A 19,741-nucleotide genomic window follows, 5' to 3' on the forward strand; every position below is an offset into this window, starting at 1 on the left:
TTGACGCTTCCCACAAGCAAAGTGGCTTTATTCATTCCTGCATGAAGGGCAGTTGTAGCATGGTCCCCCAGAAGGCAAGGCTGTGTCTTGTGGTTCCTGGAACCTCAGGCTGGTGAGAGGGCAGGCAGTACTTTCCCAGCACACTGTCCAAAACCAACACGATAGCCATCCCCCTGGCAGTGACCTGAAACACAGTAAGGACAGGATCAGCTATGTTGCTGCAGACTTCCTGGATACAGCCCCAGGTGGATGCTGGACCAGATATCATGGGAGGCTGAGCGATAAACAGGTATGTCAGCATGACACACATATGTGAACCTCCCAGGAGCACCTGAGCCAGAGCCCAGGCCCATCACACAGTCAGGGTCCCCCCAAAGCAGTGCCACACTCCTTTCTGGGTGTTCTCAGCTCCCCACATGGGTCTAGATGCAAGGCCTAGATCTATAAGTAAGCCTAGGGTCTAACTCCCTGAGTTTTAAAACCTGGTTTCTCCACCCGCTGGCTCTCTGACCCTGAATCTCTTGAGATCTCAGATTTTTCATCTGTGATCGAATCTAATGGCTACTTAACTGCACAGGCCTGTTGCAGGGATAATGTGTGTAGAAAACTCTGAGGACAGGGCCTGGTCCATGTGAGTTCCTCTACCTGTTAACCTGTTATGAAAAGGGGACAAGGTGTTCCCTCAGAACTCGATCCCCTCTGCTAATAGGTCCCCTTTTCCCAAATCAACACTTCAAAAGATGCTTTCCCCCAATCCACAGGCCCACAGCGAACCCGGGTTGGGCTGGCAGGCACTGAAGCAATACCAGACACAATACAAATGCCATGTATTGTATGGCTCAGGAAATACTGACAAGAAAACTGTCTGGACGTGTTCAGTGCAGACACAACTTTTTCTTAACATTTTCTTTCTGCAATTGGTTGAATCCAAGGACACTAAAGCACAGAGACCTTGGGACACTACATAGTTAACCAGAACTGGTATTGGTGAGTGCAGTGTAGGTACTGATTAACCCTGGGGTGTCACTTGGTGTCGTGAGCTCTATGTATACCTTCCTGCTTGGTTCAACGCAGTAAATGGTATGCCTAGCCTGGCGCTGTGCACTTCAGATTGAGCTGTGGACTCCAAAGGCATCAGATCCCACAGTGGAACCCACAACCAATTTCGCAGGGTAAAATCTGCACAAATGTGGATACAAAAACAATCTTCAAACAAGGCTATTTGGGTAGGTCCTAAAACCAACACAAGTGTGATATATGAGATAAGGAGGGAGCCTTGAGGAACAGAGAGAGCCCATGTCTTTATGGAGATGGGGGACTGGGGCTCTGCTGGTGGCCCTATAGCTGGAGGGCCAATAGGCCTTTCTCTGGGGCCTCTGGAAGGAGTGTACCCCCAACACCAACATGTGCACGGCCTTCCAGAACTGTAAGAGAAGACCATTAAGCTCATGAGCCCTCATCACAGAACAACAGAAAATAAACAGGAGCCCTTGGCTAGGTACGGAAGCTGACAGGCATGCTGCTGACTTGAGCAGCAGTGGACATGAGTGCTGGCAGAGGACAAAGATGACTGCTTGTGTGGTGGGGAAGGCTGGACCAGCCTGTGCCAGGCTGAAGTTGAGGGTCCACAAGCTCTAAGGAAATTGGTGCTATGATAGCAGAAGGTGTATGGTAGAAGGAGGCTGAGTGAGTGATAGATTGCATGAGGCAGCAGGGGGGTACCACAAGAGGATCGTGGGCAGAACAGGAGCAGAGTGGAAAGAGCACAAGGAACCTGTGAACAGGACTGACTGAAAGGTCTATTGTAGAAGCTTTGTGAGGGTTCCAGCTACAGATCAGTGGGATATGCAGAGCATGGCAACTGCACAGAGAGGACAGGGCACTTTAAAAAGATGTTCATCATGCCAGGCTGAGGAAATGGGTCCAAGATTCTAGTTCACAGGACAGACTCTTGGTACCAGCACAACATCAAGGAAGTACGAGAGACCAGAAGATACACAAAAGGAAAAGAGTGGCTGGTGGACCGAGAGCAGAACAGGTGGGAATGTAGGAGATGGTTACAGGTCCCATGGAGGAATACCCTTCAGAGAGGGTCTCATCAAAAAAAGGCCAAGATGCTGGGGCCTCTGGAAACAATTGAGTGCAACAGCAGAGAACAAGAAAACCTAGGCATACACCATCACTAATTCAAGTATTTTAGTTGTAACATGTACTCCATGCTTTAGATGCCTGAAGGTAAAAAGAATTGGAACTATAAAGATCCAAATCTTTGCTTGGAAGGGAACTCACACTTCCTTATTTGTTGTCTGCAGGGCATCCATGAAATGCCAAACTCACTGTGTAACCTGTACAACAGACCATGAATAATGCTGCAATGAAAGCCAGTATCTTCATATCTAGAGTCCCAGGATTCCCTCCAGGGGGCTCAGCAGGGGCCCAGTGCACATCTACCATGGGCAAAACTGGAATAATCCTATAGCTCTGTTACCCACTTGGCCTTAGCAAGATGAGACCAACCGAGTGTCAGAATGTTAAGCATCTCAAAGGTCACACTGTTGGTGAGTTCCCGGAGGTCACTAGAATGTTTCTGACTCCAAGAAGTGGTCTTCTAACCATCATGGCCCCTCCTTTGCTATTAATAAATATTTGGAAGGCAGAATGGCAACAAAAGATATGAGGCTCCCAACCTCCTGGAATGGGGTTGCTGAGAACTTCAAACACTACCAAATGCCCTCCCTGACCCTAGTTCCAAGTCAGACCCTGCCCATGGTTTAGGACATACTCCAGAAAGCAAGTACCCCACCATTACTGGGAGCTACTGAGATGGTAGTTAGGATGCAAAATGAATTCTCACAGTGTTTCCTGTGTGGATATTAACACACAAAGTCCCCAGGAGCCCAGGCAATAGCTCAGAGCATACCATGCAAATGTAGAATCCAGGAATGCCAGTAAGTGTAAGGGAGGCAGATGGCTTCATAGCCAGATGGGTACTCTAGTCCTGTGAGGGTTGGTGGTCATACCTGTTATGATGACTTCATCACCATCCAGCAGGAAGGTTCTGGTCTGACCCTGACCCAGATCAATGGCCTTTGTTCCCCTCCAGGACAGTTCCAGCATGGAGCCAAAGCTTCCAGGGTCCTTTATAAGAGGAAAGGGGTAAGGTGGTATGTAATTATGTCTTGGTAATATATCAGCTCTGGTGTTGACTGTACAGTGAGACTTGAAGGCTCATAAAACCTTTGAGGCCACCTGGTGGCCCAATAGGCTATGCCTTCATTCTTCCTGTGAGCCTCTTCAGGGTCCTGTGCCTACAGTGCACCAAGAGGCCTGCTTCAGCATGCCCTCTCACTCCATAGAACGCAGCTCACAACCTCAGACAGTGTTACACCCAATACTCTACCATGGGCAAGAGGCTGCTACCATCAACATGGCCAGAATCTCAGAGAGTGAAGCCAACCTATTCACCCCCATCCCCATCCCACACCACTGTTTTACCCCTCCCCAGGCTCATGGTGGGTCAAGGGTAGATGAGAATGATGCAGCTGTGAGGTCACATCATTCTGGGATGGAACAGAGGATTATATGGAGCGGCTGCTGCTCTCTGGGGAGACAGACAGGGTTTGGCCTTTACACAAATCTCTCTTGGTTTATGTGCAGTCTCTCTTGAAGCATTCTATCCCCAAAATTGCTCAATTTGCCTATCTTTGGCTTGGTGACCTACATGGGTAGTTTGAGACTCACCGACCCACTGATGGTCCCAGAAGCCAAGAGGTCCCCAGGTCTCAGGTTGCATCCATTAACAGAGTGGTGTGTGAGTTGCTGCAGCATGGTCCAGTACATATGCTAAGGGCAGGGACAAGCAGGACATGTGTGGGCATCTCGATGTCTGGGAAAGATTCAGTCAGCCTGCTTCATGCTTTCCCTGTCCTCCACACTACATACGTAATTATAATTTGTACTTGTCTCACTTCAATTGAGATTTTGTCTTCCTCTAGTTCTTCTATGGATGACCTGCTGCCCACCTGCTAAGGTTCTGGCCTACTTTGTCCACCAGCTCTAATCTTATTTCCTCTGGAACCTCATTTCTCCATCCATCTTTTCTAAGAAGCCTGAAAGATGCGCCTGCTCAGCCCTTCCTGTCTGCCCAAGCCTATATGTTTATGCCCACTTCAATCCTGGGAGTTCCCAGAGCCACTCCTGGTAGACTGTTCTTCCTGCAGTACCGCAGCCTGGCTGACCTTGGAACTGACACCAGCCTTGAAACTGAAATGATTTGAACAGAATGTCAGAGCAGGATGGCAATGAAAAGACGGAAGGTGAGATCAAGGCTCCCATGCCTGAAACACTCAGATGCCCCAGCCTCCATGGTGACACCGCTTCCTTGGTCTTCTAAGTTCCTCCTCAAGTTCCTTACTTCTTTTGACTAAAAGGAAGGCTATGCAAAACATATGCATCTGCTCATAGTGTCTTCAAGTGCCCAGTGAACATATGAAGAGGTGACCAGCTGCGTTAGCCATTAGGGAAACACAACAGAAGCCACAGCGCCCCCCAATGGCTGAGTTGAAGAGGCAAACACTACATGTCGTCGATACACAAAGCAGCAGAATTTCTTAGATGTCACTGGTGGGAGTGTCCGTGTGATGAACGTAATCTAGATCCACCTGGGAAAGAAGCCTCGAAGAAGGAGTGTTCAGATTCGCTTGGCCCTTCGAAGAGGCCTGTGAGGGATCTCTTGATTAGGTTAATGGAGGTGGAATGACCCACCCTAATTTGGAGGAAAGCATTCCATGGGCTGGATCCTGATATTTAGTGAGCTGCCAAGATGTCTCAGATAGATAGTAAATCCTGCTGCACAGGCACGAGGGCCCAAGTTTGACTGAATCCTATGGCCCACATAAAAATCTAGGTGCAGTGTGTGCCTGTAATCTCACCACTAAGGACATGAGGACAGGAGGCTCCCTGAGACTTACTGGCTGGCCAGCCTAGCCAATCATTAAGACCTTGTTTCAAAAGTAAGGTGGAGAGTGATTAAGGAAAACACCCAATGTCAACTTCAGGCTCTCACATGTGCGCGCACACAGCACTTTCTTCAATCCAACCTATCAGGACCTGGCCCTTAAAGGATGTGAAATGCACCCAGAAAACATTGGCAATATCTGTTCATCAGTCTCCATCTTTGAGGGGAACCCTGCTATGCCATGCATCTCTAGAAAGGAACAGGGTTGTGAAGCCTCCAGGCTTTCAGGTTGACCTGTCATTCCATTCCCAAGAGAATACTATTCCCTGCTCCTGTCACTTTCTTCCCTTCCACAAAGCAGTCTAATGGCCTCCAAACTCACCTTAAAGTTGGACCTGCAGATAGTAGCCGCCTGGCTCATTCCTTCTCCTGTCAGAAATTGAGAAGTAATACTTATGAAGATGTAGTCCCGCTGATCAAGAAAACTTTTCAAATTGCTTCCAGCTGTATGATCTGATTTCACTTAGTCTATAGAACAGTAAACTCAGAGGATATCAGAGCTGGGATATGCTCACTGATTCCATCTCGTCCAGGAAGGGAAAAGATGTGCACCTAAGCTGTCAGTTTCTTCTCCCACAACCATAGCAAGCATCACTAGCTAACAGGCGTGTGTACTTTTTACCACAGTGTTCCTGGTATCCAGGCCATCGAAGACAACATAACCTGAAACCTACATGTGACCTTGATCAATCACAACCTGCTACCTTCTGGACAGCTGGTCTACCTGCTACACTTCTGAATGACAGATGGTACAGAAGTTCACCGTTAATGCCAGCAGTCCTTACTAAGCACCTACTCCATGCAGCGAATGCTGCCGTGTTCTGGAATGGTCTGACCACGAGGAAGTGCTTCCACCTTCAAAACCCAGCTCTTTCCTTGGTGCTGGCTGGTTCTCTATCACAGGAGATGTGTTCTGTAGCCCCACAGGAGGGCAGGGTGCCCACACTGCCCTTTTTCAACTCTGTCCTTCTCGTGTCAGCTTGGTAACTCAGAGCTGTCACTTCAGCACTGTACCTTGGGATCTGTTGTGCTTTCACCCCGTCCTGTCCCTCCCCATCAGTGCCCTTCACCGACACAGAGGGAGATGCCCACAACAAGTGCAAGATGCACTCCAAGGATATGTCTGCTGGATTTACAACCCTGGCACTTAGTTTCACCCTAGCCCTGCCAGCTCAGTGACTCAGGGTACTCCTTCCTCTTGAGCCTTAGTTTCCTGGAATGAAAGATCTGAGCGTGGTGATGCATGCCTTTAATCCTGGCACTTGGAAAGCAGAGGCAGGTGGATCTCTGTGAGTTAGAGGCCAGCCTGGTCTACTAATCAAGTCCAGGACAGCCAGAGCTACACAGAGAAATCCTGTTTGGAGAGAGAGAGAAACATGAAAGGATGAGACTAGCATAGGGTGCGACAGTGGCTCTTAGGTCTTTCCTAGATGGAGCATCCGGCTACTTGATTCTTAAGAAACCAAGTCTCAGGCACAGTCTGTTCTCCCAAAGGTCCTGAGTGTAATTCCCAGCCACGTGGTGGCTCGTAACCATCTGTAATGAAATCTAGTGCCCTCTTCTGGCCTGCAGGCACACAGACAGGCAGAATAATGTATAAATAATAAATAAATAAGTCTTTAAAAAAAGAAAAAGAAACAGAGTCTTCTGCCACTCCTGAAACCCAGGAACTGACCAAAAGGACACAGCAGAGCCTGTGTGTGAATACAGACAAAAGGAGAGAAATTGAGAGAATAAGGAGCTAGCTAGAGTTTGGCTTTGGGGAACTACATGTGTCCCCCAGGCAAGCTCTCTTCCACCCTAAACATGAAGATATCATCTGCCTCTTCCTAGTCACAGGATCTGTTCTGGACCTTTCTATGAAACAGTTTCCTTAGTCATCACCATCACACTACACAATGAAAGCTATATTTCCCGTTTCACAGATGACAAACTAGGACATTATTTGGTAACTAGTCCAGCTCCAAGCCTGGGCAAGAGTAGAGCTGAGACTGGACCTCCACCGCAGCCTGCACAGCAGGCCCCTCACACCACAGCTCAGTAGCAGAGGTTCAGTGGAGGCAAGCCAGCAACATGGTTCTCTGGATTGCTCCCGATGCAGCTCAGGGTTGAGTCCTACTTCTCACAGTCTCAGGAGCCTGGGAGATCAGGCTTTCAAACAGGTATTGATGAAATGTGTCCCACATCTGGGGTGCAGGGTAAGGCCGGTAGATGGCAGTGACAGATGTGAACAGAGACTAGGTCGACCCCGGCTGGAAGGCTGCAGAATCAAACACGGGGCTCCAGTGTAGGACAATGCCTCTGAACTGGAGGATGACCCTCACACTCTTACTTTCTCCACAAGAGCCTCACACAGCCTCCAGTTGCCTCTAATTCCACCCAGCCAAAGCTAAGGATTCATTGGGGCAATGGCACCTGGCCATGCCTACCCGCTGAGCCTGGGCAACATCACTCACCCTATTACATACCTTTCAAAGCAACAGACAGGTTGATATCAAATGTATAGGGCTGGCCGTGGCAGAGATATGGCAAGGGCTTGGGGTCCTAGAGGGAAGAGCACATCAAAGGTGTGGCTATCAGGAGGGCTGAGTTCCCAGCAGCCTCTGCTCTCCAACACAGAGTGTACCATGTGGCAGTAATATTTCTTCTTCAGGGACCCAGTTCCTGCACACTGTCCTTTGTTGGGCAGTAAAAGCCAGGAGGTCATAGGTGCCACACTTGAAAAAATAAGCAGGAGTATAAGCAGGTTAGAGGTCACAGGGCCAATGGAGCAATGCTTCAGGAAGATGGGGTAAGATAGCCTTGGGAGGGAGACAACGAGAGATCAGAGATGGACCACAGAACCTGTGAGGAAAGGCTAGGACAATAGAAAGGGCAAAGTGAATGCCCTGGGAGGCAGAGGTCCTGGCAGCAGTGAAGCCAGCTGCCCTGTTTGGTACTGGAAAAGCTGGGAAGGCAGTTGATGGCCAGGCAGAATGCTGCACATTGGGCAAAACAGTATTTTCCCAAAATACAACACGAAAATCATTTAGCAGGACATAGATCATTCTGGGTGATCTGAACAGCTGTGTCTTTTTAATGGCAACAGCGTGACTGGTGATGCTTGTGGAGAATACAGCTCCTTCTTAGTGCAGGAAGGGTTAAACTAGAAACTGCTTCAGAGGAAAAGACACTGATTAGTTGAGAAGGGGCAAGAGGGGTGACAGCTGTACGTAAACAACTTGGGAAGGACGGAGGCAGCTGGGGTCCAGACAGCCCTGTGAAGATGGACCTGGGGGAAGGACGATGGAGGAGAATGTGGGTCATTAAAAGCAGTGGCCCAGCAGGTCCTGTGATGGCAGATAATGAGAGGGAGGGTGGAGGGAGACAAAGGGGAGAGAGACCAAGAGAGGGGAGAGGTGGTGCCACAGTGGAAACAGCTAGGGAAGATCCAAGGAGATAGACTGAAGGCCTTGCAGGGGATTTTATGAAGGGCCACTTTGCAGGGAAAGTCCCCAGGATTGTTCAAGCATAAAATGACGTGAATGAGGGAGGGAGAAAGCACTGAACTACACAGGCCAGTGAGACAATGCCTGGGAGAATGTGCAGAGGGAAGCCTGCAGAGCCCTCTGCAGGAGAATTGGACCCATGGAGGGACCAGATAGGTCATTTGCCAGAGTCATTTTAAGAGAACATCCTTGAGAGTTAGAACCTACAAGGTGTTGGCCGTAAGGGCAGAATACCTGTAGTGAAGGGGTGGGACAGAGAATATTATGACAGGCTGGGGAGAGTGAGGGCCACTAGCCCAGGCCTGGACAAGGGTACTGGGGACCCTGTTGCAGAGACACAGGCACTTTCCTCTATACCCTCTATTCCAAAATTCATTCTACAAATCAGACTCCAGAGGGAGCCATTGCACAAACCAAAAGTGTGCAATGAGGCAGCTGTGCAGTTAAGGTTTTGCCAGGCACGTTCCCTGAACTCGGAAGGCTACAAAATTATGTCTTTCTCTATGAACTGTGTTGGAGGGAGAAAACCCCCGCAGCCATGGCTTCATGGACACTGCACCAGAATCCTCCAAGCACCGCACTGTCTCAGTTATTTGTTCAGAGGACAAAGGGAAAGGGCAGAAGCAGGAACTTAGAGCAAGCCTTTCAGCAGAGGAGTGTTTACCTGTTCCGGGTTGGGCACCACAAAGGGCATGAGGGCATCCATGGGGACCACCCACGGGGAGATGGTGGTTCCAAAGCTCTTCCCCAGGAATGGTCCAAGGGGAACATACTCCCACTGCTGGATGTCTCGTGCTATGGGAGAAGAAAAGCTTAGGGCCCCCAGTGGCTTACAGACTCACTCCAAGCTGCTTCCTGCCTTTGACCGGCATGGACCTCTCCTAGCATGTGTGAACCCATCTCCTCTCAGCAGAGTCACTGGCTAAAATCTCTCCCAACTCAGCTCTTCATAAGAAGGTGATGGTGCTGGCAATAGTAGGTGATGGGTAGGGCTTGACAAAGCTTTAGGCTCTGTCAATTCCATACTTCCACGTATGAGGAAGCTGTTCAGGGGGGCTGTGACTGGTCCACATTCTCAGAGTCAGAAGTCTGTAGTACCACCCTTGCAGTAGCTAGGCCTCCTGCCCTGTACCCAATCCCTGCGTGTGCCCCTCAGAACAGAACATCACAGGCGGTCGTTACCACTCCAGTCGTTCATGAGGACCATCCCGAAAATGTGTTCATGGGCTTTGGAAATGGGGATTGGCTCTCCAAATCTGTTCCCAGGGCCTACAAAGAAAGCCTGCCGTGGGGGAAAGTTGGTTAGAACCTAGATGACCTGTCACTCTGGGACACCATGGCTCACAGAGCAAAGGGGAAATATTTCCGAAGTCCAACCAGGGACCAGGGCTGCCTGAGGACCTGGACCTCGAGGACAGGGTGCACCCATGTGTGCCCTGTCTCCCTACCAGCCCCATGACAGCTTCTTCCTGACCCTCGGAGCACCCCCAGGCCTTTCTGCTCCTTCCTTTGTTCCCCATACTCTATGTCCTATTGTTTGACAGTTCTATGACACTTGTAAAGAATAAAAAAACAAAAACAAAAACAAAAAAAAACCCATCAGGTGTGCTGATGATAGAAGCACCTGAGATGTTGATGGCCATGAACCAAAAGAACATTCAGTAATGTCTAGGGGAAAACTAAAGGCAGGAGATTCTGAACAGTACAGAATCACCCACATTCATGAAGCCAGGGTCGCAGTTTTATCTGTTCTGAGACAGGGCTTAAACAGTGCAGAAATTTTGTCAAGACAGACAGATCTAAGGGCACTGAGGCACGGAGGATCCTACCACTTTCAAGTTCGGGGGATCCCTACCTCATTTCCTACAACCACAGGTGAGAGTCTTCAGGACTCTCCAAATCAAATGCTTAATTTAGATAAAAAGTGGAGCCTGTGCTGCAAGCCTGGTTCTAAAGTGATGCAGGCCCTGACACAGGTACAACAAGGCAGAAATGGCCGCTTGATGCTTGTTGTTCATGTGACAGTATATAAAACCAGCATGAATAGGAGCAGACAAGGTAAACCGGGACCCTACAACGAGAAGCAAAAAGCTGGGTTTTCACGGCCATTTGGCTACAACCCTCACCGACTGAACAGGAAGTCATTCTACTAACCACATTTTACCTTTCTGTTACAGACCGCCATCAACAGCTACAGCTTAGGTATGAATGGGGCTTTCCTAACACGTCTCTTTAAGGGGCATCTGCCCTCTAGAGAGCACAAGGGACCTCCACATTGGGGGGGGGGCCATTATAAATAACCAAATCAGCTCAAATCACACAAGAAAGTGGAAAATACAGGCAGGGAAACTACCCAAAAAACACCCCACGTGTTTATAGAATGAAACCTGCAACAAGAAGACAGGGAGCCTGGTGCGACCTCAATTGGGGACAGGTGTGTGCATCAGGAGACTCAAATTTTCCACTTCTCTGTGTGGCAATGACTTGTGTTAATATTTGAGTTGCAAATAAGCTTTAGCAAGTGGGAGAATTCACAAACACAGAACCTGAAGAAAGGGCATCAACTTCACTCAGTGGTGAGATGGGGACACGGGGCTGCATTTGTGGCTGGACAGGTGTAAACTGCTACCCCAGGGAGCTTTCCTGCTGCAGGCCTTTGTAGAGCCCACACAATAAAACTCCACCCGTAACTCACCATTTCCAGCTCCACATCTAGGAGTCTGCAGGCATTGTACACAGGAGGCTTTGCTGGAAAGACAGCAGACAAATGGAACCATTAACACCAGGCTACAGAGCTCATAGCGACAGGGCAGAGCTAGGCGTTGGCAGGGCCTGGGTACTGGAGTCACTTACAGTTATCAGGTCTCATCTGTCCCATGGGTCTTCGGATTGGGGTGCCCGACACCACAATGGAGGAAGCGCGGCCATGGTATCCCACAGGTAAGTGGAGCCTGATAAAGGAGGGAGAGAGGGCATGGGTGCCAAAGCTGTTACACGTGGTAAACTTCAGAGATAGAGTCAGTATACAGTCATTAGTCAAAAACTAAAACATGTCCCCAAGTGTCTACTGATAGATCAGTGGAGAAACCAAGTATCATATGGGAGGGCATCATTTGACTTTAAGAAGAAAAGGGGGCAGGGCATGCCTGCAATCCCAGCACTCAGAAGGCAGACGCAGGAGGAGTAACACAAGCTTGAAGCCAGCCTCATATACATAGTTTTAGGCCAGCCAGCACTAGCTACGCAGTGAGGAGGAGGAGGAAGAGGACGAGGAGGAGGAGGAGGAGGAAAAAAACAGGTTTTCTTGACCACAGACAGAATGTTGCTGCTTCCTTTGTGGACTCTGCCCATCTCCAATACAAGGGAACCCTGGGAATAAATCATATGACTCAGAGCAAACTATCCAAGGCTGGGGAACGCTGTCAGAAAATACTTGTAAAACAAGAACCCAACAGGGAAATAAAAGAGTTTTCCCAAATATCAAAATACTACCAAGCAAGACAGGGCCAGGGATGCTCTTAGACAAACACAGGGAATCACGTGTGCATGAGAAGATAGTATATAATAAGCACGGATGGCCGTATTCGATAAAGCAAGAGGTTAGGCCTGCAGTGCAGTGAGCGGCAACTCCCCAAGAGATCTGTCTATACCCCAGCCCCTGAGAAGATGTAGGAGTAGTCTTTTTAGATGTAACTAATAGCCCAGGATCGTCTGAGAGTCCCTATATCCATCCCAGTGTGTGCTTGTACAAGGTAGAAGACATGGAGAAGGAGAGATAGCCACGTGAAGGCAGATGAGAATGATATAGCCTCAGGGACTGCCCATGGTAGCATTTAAGTGGATATACGGTCGGACTTGCAGGACAGGACATGCTAGGCTGGTCTCTGGGCTTAAGGTGTGTGGCTATGACAGGTGACTGCCCTGCACAGGTCCAGCCAATCAGATCAGGAAAAATAACCCAGCAGACTCTCTAGCCCTAAAGAAGCTGGCTGTCACCATGGTGGCAGAACTGCTCTAGCCAAATGACAAGGATCAGGAAGTGAGACGCAAGGCTGGGTGAGGAAATAGGTCCTTACCCTCCTCTGAACCAAACTGAGGAGCCTCAGCCTTTGGCCTGCATTTCTTTCACAGGGCGATAACAAAAGGCCTCCTCTTGCCATGTGTGATTCAGGGTGGTCCTCGCTGCTGCCTTTTGTTTACCTTATACACATGATCTTTATTATAAAGATAATACAGGATGAGGTTCTCTCCTGTAAAATGCTTGAGACTGAAAGTATTTTAGATTTCTGATTCTTGTTTCATAATGCTAGTGGTTAGAAGAGTACTGGCAGCTTGCTAGCAAAGGAATCTAGAGGATCAGGCATCAGGCAGAGTCTAATCCCCTGCCTGTTCTCCAGAGGGCAGCTGAAAGGACCTACCCCCAGGCTCCTGACAGCTAACCAGTAAAGTGCTGAGGGGACCAAAAGCTGGGCCTGCTGTTTCTAGAGGCTGTACCATCATCAGTTCTGGTCTGCCTGCCTCCCACCCTCCACCCTGGGCCAGGCTACTTTGACCAAAGAGGGTCACTGCAGCTTTTGGGAAAGCATACTGTACAGAGCTGACTTTGAATGTATCCCAGCCTCTGGTCTAGGACATACCAATTGGGCATCAGCGCATTCTCCTTGTCCCTGAACATAATGCCAACATTAGTGGCATGCTGCCGAGAGGAGTAGAAGTCCGTGTAGTCTCCTGCAGAAAGAACACCCAAAACAGCCAGTGATCCAGATGGAGGAAGTCCAATCCCAAGAGTAGGGACTCAAACCATTCTTCAAGATTCAAGGACCCCTTACCACAGAGGGGAAAAAAAAAAAACAAAACAAAACTAAGCTTTCTGAATCAGACAGTGAGATTCAAGTATGAAAGGGCTGCCACCACTTCCCTCCCAACTCGAACCATGTACCATAGGTGTCCAGAAAAATGAACAATAGGGTCAGACTTGCAGGGCCCTGCAGACTGTGCCAGATTCTATGCTCCTGATTAAGGTGGGTGGAGATGACAGACTGTGGCCCTGAGCTGTGACCCTCACATGGACAATCCTTGTCATGCCTTTGCTTAATATATGCAGCTCCCTAGCCTCCCTTCTCCCTTACCTCCACTGGTTTAAATCCTGGCAACTCTGAGGCCCCATTACCCTTCTTTGGTGTGCACTTCACTGTACTCTAGTCCTATGTGTGTAGATCATCACCCAACTGTCTTCATTCAGGGCAGTCCCAGCTCAGCCTTCATTTCATGTGCCTGGCCCTTAGCACCAAAACCGAGGGAGCTTGTCTTTGTACTTGAACTTGCATATCAGTGTCTGTTGATTGTGATAAGCTGAACATGGAGGTTTATGAACTCCAGATATCCCCTCTCTCATATGTGAAGGAATAACTACATCTACCGGAAAATCCACTTAGGGTTGTTTGCTTGCTCACCATCCTAAACCTTCTACTCACACCCCCAAAGCAAAGCTGAGTACATCAGTCCCAGCAGGCTTGGGCTAAAAGCGGAAGTGGAGGGATAGGGAGAGGAAACAAAGTCTGGTGGCCAGCTAAGCAAGGGTGGAGAGAAGGAGCTGTACTTACTGCTTCCCACCTTCAGCCCTACGCACAGAAGTAACAGTGAAGGTATTTATCACAAGAACAGTCACACCCATAATAGTAAAAACAAGAAGTCACAGCTGGAAAGGATGAAGGATCCCCAGAAAACATCTGGTTTGCCATAAAAGCATTAGCACAGTCCTACAGGAAAGCAAAAGATGAGTCCATCCTCAAGCCTGTCTTCTACCTAGCTGTTGGACACTAGCACCTCTGAAAGGCTTCACCAAATGGAGAAACTGGTTCAAGAAATTCCACCCTTCGGGGGCAGGGCTGTACAGCTCTCAATTATAGGTGCCCAGGCAAGAGCAGAGGCTACCTCTCAAGGCTGGCATACAGGGATGTGGCCTATGCCTGGCCACAGGCTGATAGGCTCATCTCAGCTTCAGGGTGTGCTGACAGCAAGTTGCTGATTCAGTCAAACCAGATACCTGGACAAATGCATATATGGGCCCTGCAGGGCCCTCTGGCTTTCCTCAAAATACCTTCACCTGACAGCTCATAGCATGTATCCCACAACTTTCTGAAAAGAATGAGCAAATTGCTGTATGAGGAGTCACGTAGCTAATCACAAATTTGGGCTCTGGGAGAGCAGGCATGAGACAACTGGGCAAAGGCTGTGTGAGGAGCTCAGTCACGTTTGGATCAGCTGGCAATCCCAGAGTCCTCACTCTGTTTCCTCTCCACCAGGATATGGGGACCAAAGCATCTGTCTAGCCATCTAGGCCCACTAAACTACTCAGGTTGACATAGCAGGAAACCAGAACTCACCTATGGTAGCAGGAAGGTGCATCGTGGCAGAAGCCTGGGAGGTGAAGGCACTGAAACACAGAATCAAGGGCTCCATGCAATCTTCCAGGCCCAGAGCCCTCCCACCAACATGCAGCCAAGCAGGATGCTAGGTGAACATGGCCAGACTGTACCAGGCCAGGCAGCTAAGCAGAACGCCACTACTCTGCCCAGGCCTCATCTCCCCTGACATATCCCTCTTTCCCCACGTGTTCCTCACCGCTGCCGAAGCTCCTTGTCATCTCTGAGCCTGGCTTGGCTGGCAGACAACAAGTTCTGCAATGATGCTCTTGCCTCCTTCCATGCAGCTTGGCCTAAGCTCATAAAGCTGTTGAGAGTTGTCTAAGACCAAAACAGGAACAGAGAAAGTAACGCCTGAGAAAACCCTGGGCCATCCCTCCTGCCAGAGTCTGATTTCTCTCCATCCATTCACAAGTTGGGACCTTTGTTCACATTTTTTTTTTTTTTGTCCTCTCAGCATAGAGCTGGAGAAAGCTGTCTCCTTTTCTGATGCCGCATCTACTCCTGGATATGCAACCCACAATCAATGCTCAAAAGCTATTTATGTGGACAGCAACCCACTTATCTAGTGACAAAGCTGACTGTGTGCCAGAGGGTGGCCAGGAAGACTGATGGAAAGGAAGGGTGCAAAGCTCCTGGTCAGAAGAGGTACTTGGTAAATACCACAACCATCCCTGCCTATGTGCCAGGAAAAAGCAGATCCTAAGTGCTGACCTGTGACAAAGGGAGGAAAGTTATATCCATCCCACACAGACATGGAGGCCAAGCTGGTTGTCCCCAGGCACTAACTGCACACCTGGATGACAGGACAGCCATCCTACATGGACACACAAGCAAGGCTGGATGCTCCGGGGCTGTACCCTTGAAGAACTCGGCAGCCATCCCTTATGAACATGGAGGCCAGGATGACTGTCTCATGCTGTACCCCAAACCTGGACGGCAAGGCTCACAGATCCTTTTATCAAGGTTTTCCTGGGCCTTAAAAGACCAAAGCATGAATATTCAAATACAAAAAGGAACCAGAATGACAGAATACCACTTCATAGGCAACTTGGCGAGACCCATTGGACTCAGGAGCTCACATCTTCTGAGAAGCTATCCTAAGGTACCAAGGATACCTCCTGCCACCTATATGTCTCAGAAAAGCTCCCACTTATCCAGGGATAACCCGTGACTAAGAAAACACTATGTCATTTGAAGTATGTGGTAAAATGGAGACAATCCATGACACAATATCCCACCTCGTCAAAGACATGCTGATGTTTGGAGAGGACAGGTCCGGTAAAGAGGTGTTTGATGACACTGAGGTCCAAGATCTGGTCACCGATGGCCACACCAATCCGTGGCTTTGGCTAGGAGGAGAATGACATAGTCAGTTCTGACAGCCCCAGCGCATTCACTGTAACAGCAAGTACTTAGGGACCCATGAGTTCCTTTGAGACAACCTTTGTAAAGAGAGGCCAGAGGATCTGGATCCAGCACAAGAAAGAAAGCAGAGCTCTAATCTCTTGATGGGAAATATTTCAAACACCCCCATAGAATAGAGGAAGAATAGGTAGCCTGTGGAGGCAAAGTTCCAAACATTCATTGCTTATATGCCTCTAGTAATGAGGTCTTCACTACTTTACCAGGAACCTGAATCCTTTTTCATGCTGGGCCCAGGGCTTTGCTTAGGGTCAATTCTCTTATGAAGTAGAGTGAGTGTTCCATGTGTATTAACATGAGTGTCAGCTCTGTGGTAGCACAAATGCAGCAGAGCTCGGGTTGTAGGGAGCTGCAGAAGCCATGGTGCTCAGGGCACATGAATGAATTTCTTTTATGATGAGAGCTCTGCATGAGTCCAGATGAATACAATAGCCCAAATATCATGTCAAGGCTGGTCTCTGATCTGACAACACTGAGCATGCTGGAAGATTTCACCTCCTAGAACTCTGTCCTAAGCCAGACTTCTTTGGCACCTGAACCAGCAGTTCTGCCATTCTAGGAGATTCATGGGAGCTGGGAGATGGAATTCTTGGCTGTCCCTGTCTCCAGTGCCTGCTTCTTTTGGTGAGCTAAGAGAAGTGGCTGCATGGCAGCCCCCAGGGCTTAGGGATAGACCAAGGCCACATCACTCTGGGAAGCTTCCCTGGAGAGCCTATGTGCTCTCGGCTCCGTTACTCCCTGGGCTTCAGTCTCCCCACTCTGCTCCAAAGAACACGAGGCTGAGCTACATGAATCCAAGTGACAGACAACTCAGGTGATGTACAGGAAAGACCCTGGGACAATCACCTCTCTCACTGAGTCACTCCTGCGACCTGATCATAAGCATCACCTGGCTAGTCATATGTGAACTAAAAATCATGCAAAGTCACTCTGGTGCTATATAAGCTGCCAAGAGAGGGGAGTAATCAGTAGTCTTACCCAGCTCTAAAGCCAGTGAATCACAACAATCACTGGAATAGCAAGATATCCACAGAGCTGTAATAGTGGCACTAATATCTTGATGGCACCCAACAGCTGTCTAATTGCACTTAAGACCTGCTCAACAGGAGGAAATTCAGGCCTGTTATAAACCTAGCCAACTGCCCTTGGTTGGAGAGATCACAGAACCAAGAGGAGAACCTGCTACTGCCATTTTCCTAAACCGGTATAATATCTAAGTGTGTTCTAAATATGTATCCTTACACCCTCAGGGAACTCTAGCTCTCACCCCTCATCAAAGATCTTCCTTTTGCAATAGATAGAAACCATTACAAAATACAAAATACTAAGAACAATGATCCTGACAAAATACAGAGAACAAGCCATCATGGGGTGTCCAGCCCTAATTTATATCTGTAATATAATCCGTATTCCTAAGGCTCAGGAAAAATCACCCAAAAGGAAGCAGAAAGAATTTAAGATCCAGAGGCCCAGGATGTCTGTTGATAGATCATCTTCCCTACACATGACCAGAGAAATGTACCTAAAAACTCTCAACAATGTGGCTGCCTGAACAAGACTAGCATAATGACAGCAGCTAGCCTGCCAATGCTGACGGAAAATTCCGCATGGTCCCAACCTTAGATGAAGAACTACAGGAGGTGGAGGTCAGCAGGGACGAACTTCCACACAGGTGGCCCAATCCCAGCGGTCAGCCCTGGATACTTGTGCATGTGAGCAAAGCTAAATGCGTCCAGTAGGTCATATATACGTATGGATATACACATAATAACGATAATTAAAGGAGAGATTATGAGATTTGAGAAAGGGAAGGGAGACGACGCTGGAGAGACGAGGAGGAGGAGCAGGGATGATATAGATGCTGTGCTTGCATATGAAATTCTCAAAAAAAAATTTTTTTTTAATTACTACTAATAAAAAAAAAGCCAGGCAAGGCGTTACACACCTTTAATCCCAGTGCTCAGGAAGCAGACCAGGGGGTCTATAGATCTTAGTCCCAGGACAGCCAGGGCTACCCAGGGAAACCCTGTCTCAAAAAAAAAAAAAAAAATCATCATCATCATCATCTGAAACGGCAGAGTTTGGTGTCTGAAAAGCCTCCAGCCACTAAAAGAAGAACAGTAACTCCAGATTCTCTGGGCAAAGCAGGTTGGAGCTCTTTACTGCCTAGTCAGGTCCCGATAGTGTGCCTACCTGGGTGAATGTCCCTGCCTAGCCCACTGGTGCTCCATGCAGAGAGCCTGCATGAGGGCAAAGTATCACAAGAGGCCAGAGGGAGTATTTTGCTTCCAGAAGGTGGTTGGCTGGCGCAACTTAAAGCTCCACACACCTCATATTTGGAAAGGACAACACGTTAACTTTGTGTCCTTGCAACATCTAGTCATGCCTCGTGGTTATGAAACCACCAGTTGACTTTTCTGACCACTGCATTCAGCACAGGCACAATACAAAAGGGCAACAGACGTGAAGAATGGTATCAGCTGCCAGGAACTGCTTCCTTCCTTAGGCAGGTGCGTGCTAACCAAGCAGTCTACCACTACGCTTCTACCTGTCAGTCCTGGCAAAGATATCCGGACTCCTGTTAGATGCAAGCAGTTCCCACAGTTCTATGGTTTATAACGCTGAATCAACGCTGTGAGCAAAAAAAACAAGCTGAAAATGCCACAAACATTTCGGAGGGATGTGCTTTTCCCACCCAAGGACCCATTTATGTGTTCGCTGATAACTCAGCTCCACTAATCCGTCTGCAGAGATTCCCTTCTAATCAGACTATGCTTCCAAGTCAAAGTTCGTTTCTCTTGCCCCACGGGGCTTGTGATTAGTTCAGGGAAGGCCTAGCACCTCTCACTAGAGCAGAAAGAATTTAGGCTAGAGGTAGAAGAAACTGGTGTCTTAGACCACAGTTTCTAGACCGGGAAGTGCTTGCGTCCTCTGAATTGCTCAAAAATGTGGGAGTCGGCTGGCAGTTTGGAGGTATAGTGTCAAGGACTAAGCGGTGAAGTGAACGACCACCCGGCGTTTTGGGAAGGAAACGGCCTGCAAAACTATGTGTCCGTTTCTGGGTCAAAGTTGCATGGGACTGCTGTCCGGGAGAAACCGACCGCAGCTCCCACCTCCCCGAGCCCGAGCCCAAACGCTGAAGCTCACGTGGTTTTGAGTGGAGAAAACGCCATAGGGCAGGTTTTGGATGGGAAAGTCGGAGTCTTCAGCCACCGGAATAAAGGACATGCTGACGAGCACCCAGCAGGGAAGGCCGCAGCGGGCAGGGGTTGGCTAGCGAGACTGTACTTAGGGCAAGGTTCAGACTGGCCGAGGACCCTTAGATTCAAGGACCGCCCCGAACCCTGGACTGCCCTTCCCCGAGGCCGGTACCCGGTACAGCAGAG

The 19,741-nt window shown here is 48.9% G+C and overlaps 1 protein-coding gene across 2 annotated transcripts; it reads right to left on the reverse strand.

Moving 5' to 3' along the window:
* Positions 1–19,741, reverse strand: Fah (fumarylacetoacetate hydrolase). 2 transcript variants are annotated; one of them, XM_055623174.1, is made up of 15 exons: positions 19,503–19,581; positions 18,301–18,381; positions 16,172–16,282; positions 15,130–15,251; positions 14,892–14,941; positions 13,143–13,233; positions 11,359–11,456; positions 11,201–11,253; positions 9,688–9,787; positions 9,170–9,300; positions 7,486–7,561; positions 5,340–5,386; positions 3,742–3,843; positions 3,021–3,138; positions 1–184 (listed from the first exon to the last, which is right to left on the reverse strand). In XM_055623174.1, exons 4-15 carry the CDS (start codon positions 15,231–15,233, stop codon positions 105–107), a joined length of 1,050 nt encoding a protein of 349 aa, XP_055479149.1. In that variant the 5' UTR covers positions 15,234–15,251; positions 16,172–16,282; positions 18,301–18,381; positions 19,503–19,581; the 3' UTR covers positions 1–104. The 2 variants fall into 2 exon arrangements, with proteins under 2 accessions (XP_055479149.1, XP_055479148.1); XM_055623173.1 differs by lacking the exon at positions 18,301–18,381 and having other exon boundaries at positions 19,503–19,741.

The sequence above is a fragment of the Psammomys obesus genome, unplaced genomic scaffold (genome assembly GCF_907164565.1).
Source record: "Psammomys obesus unplaced genomic scaffold, mPsaObe1.curated_primary_1811, whole genome shotgun sequence".
NCBI lineage: Eukaryota > Metazoa > Chordata > Mammalia > Rodentia > Muridae > Psammomys > Psammomys obesus.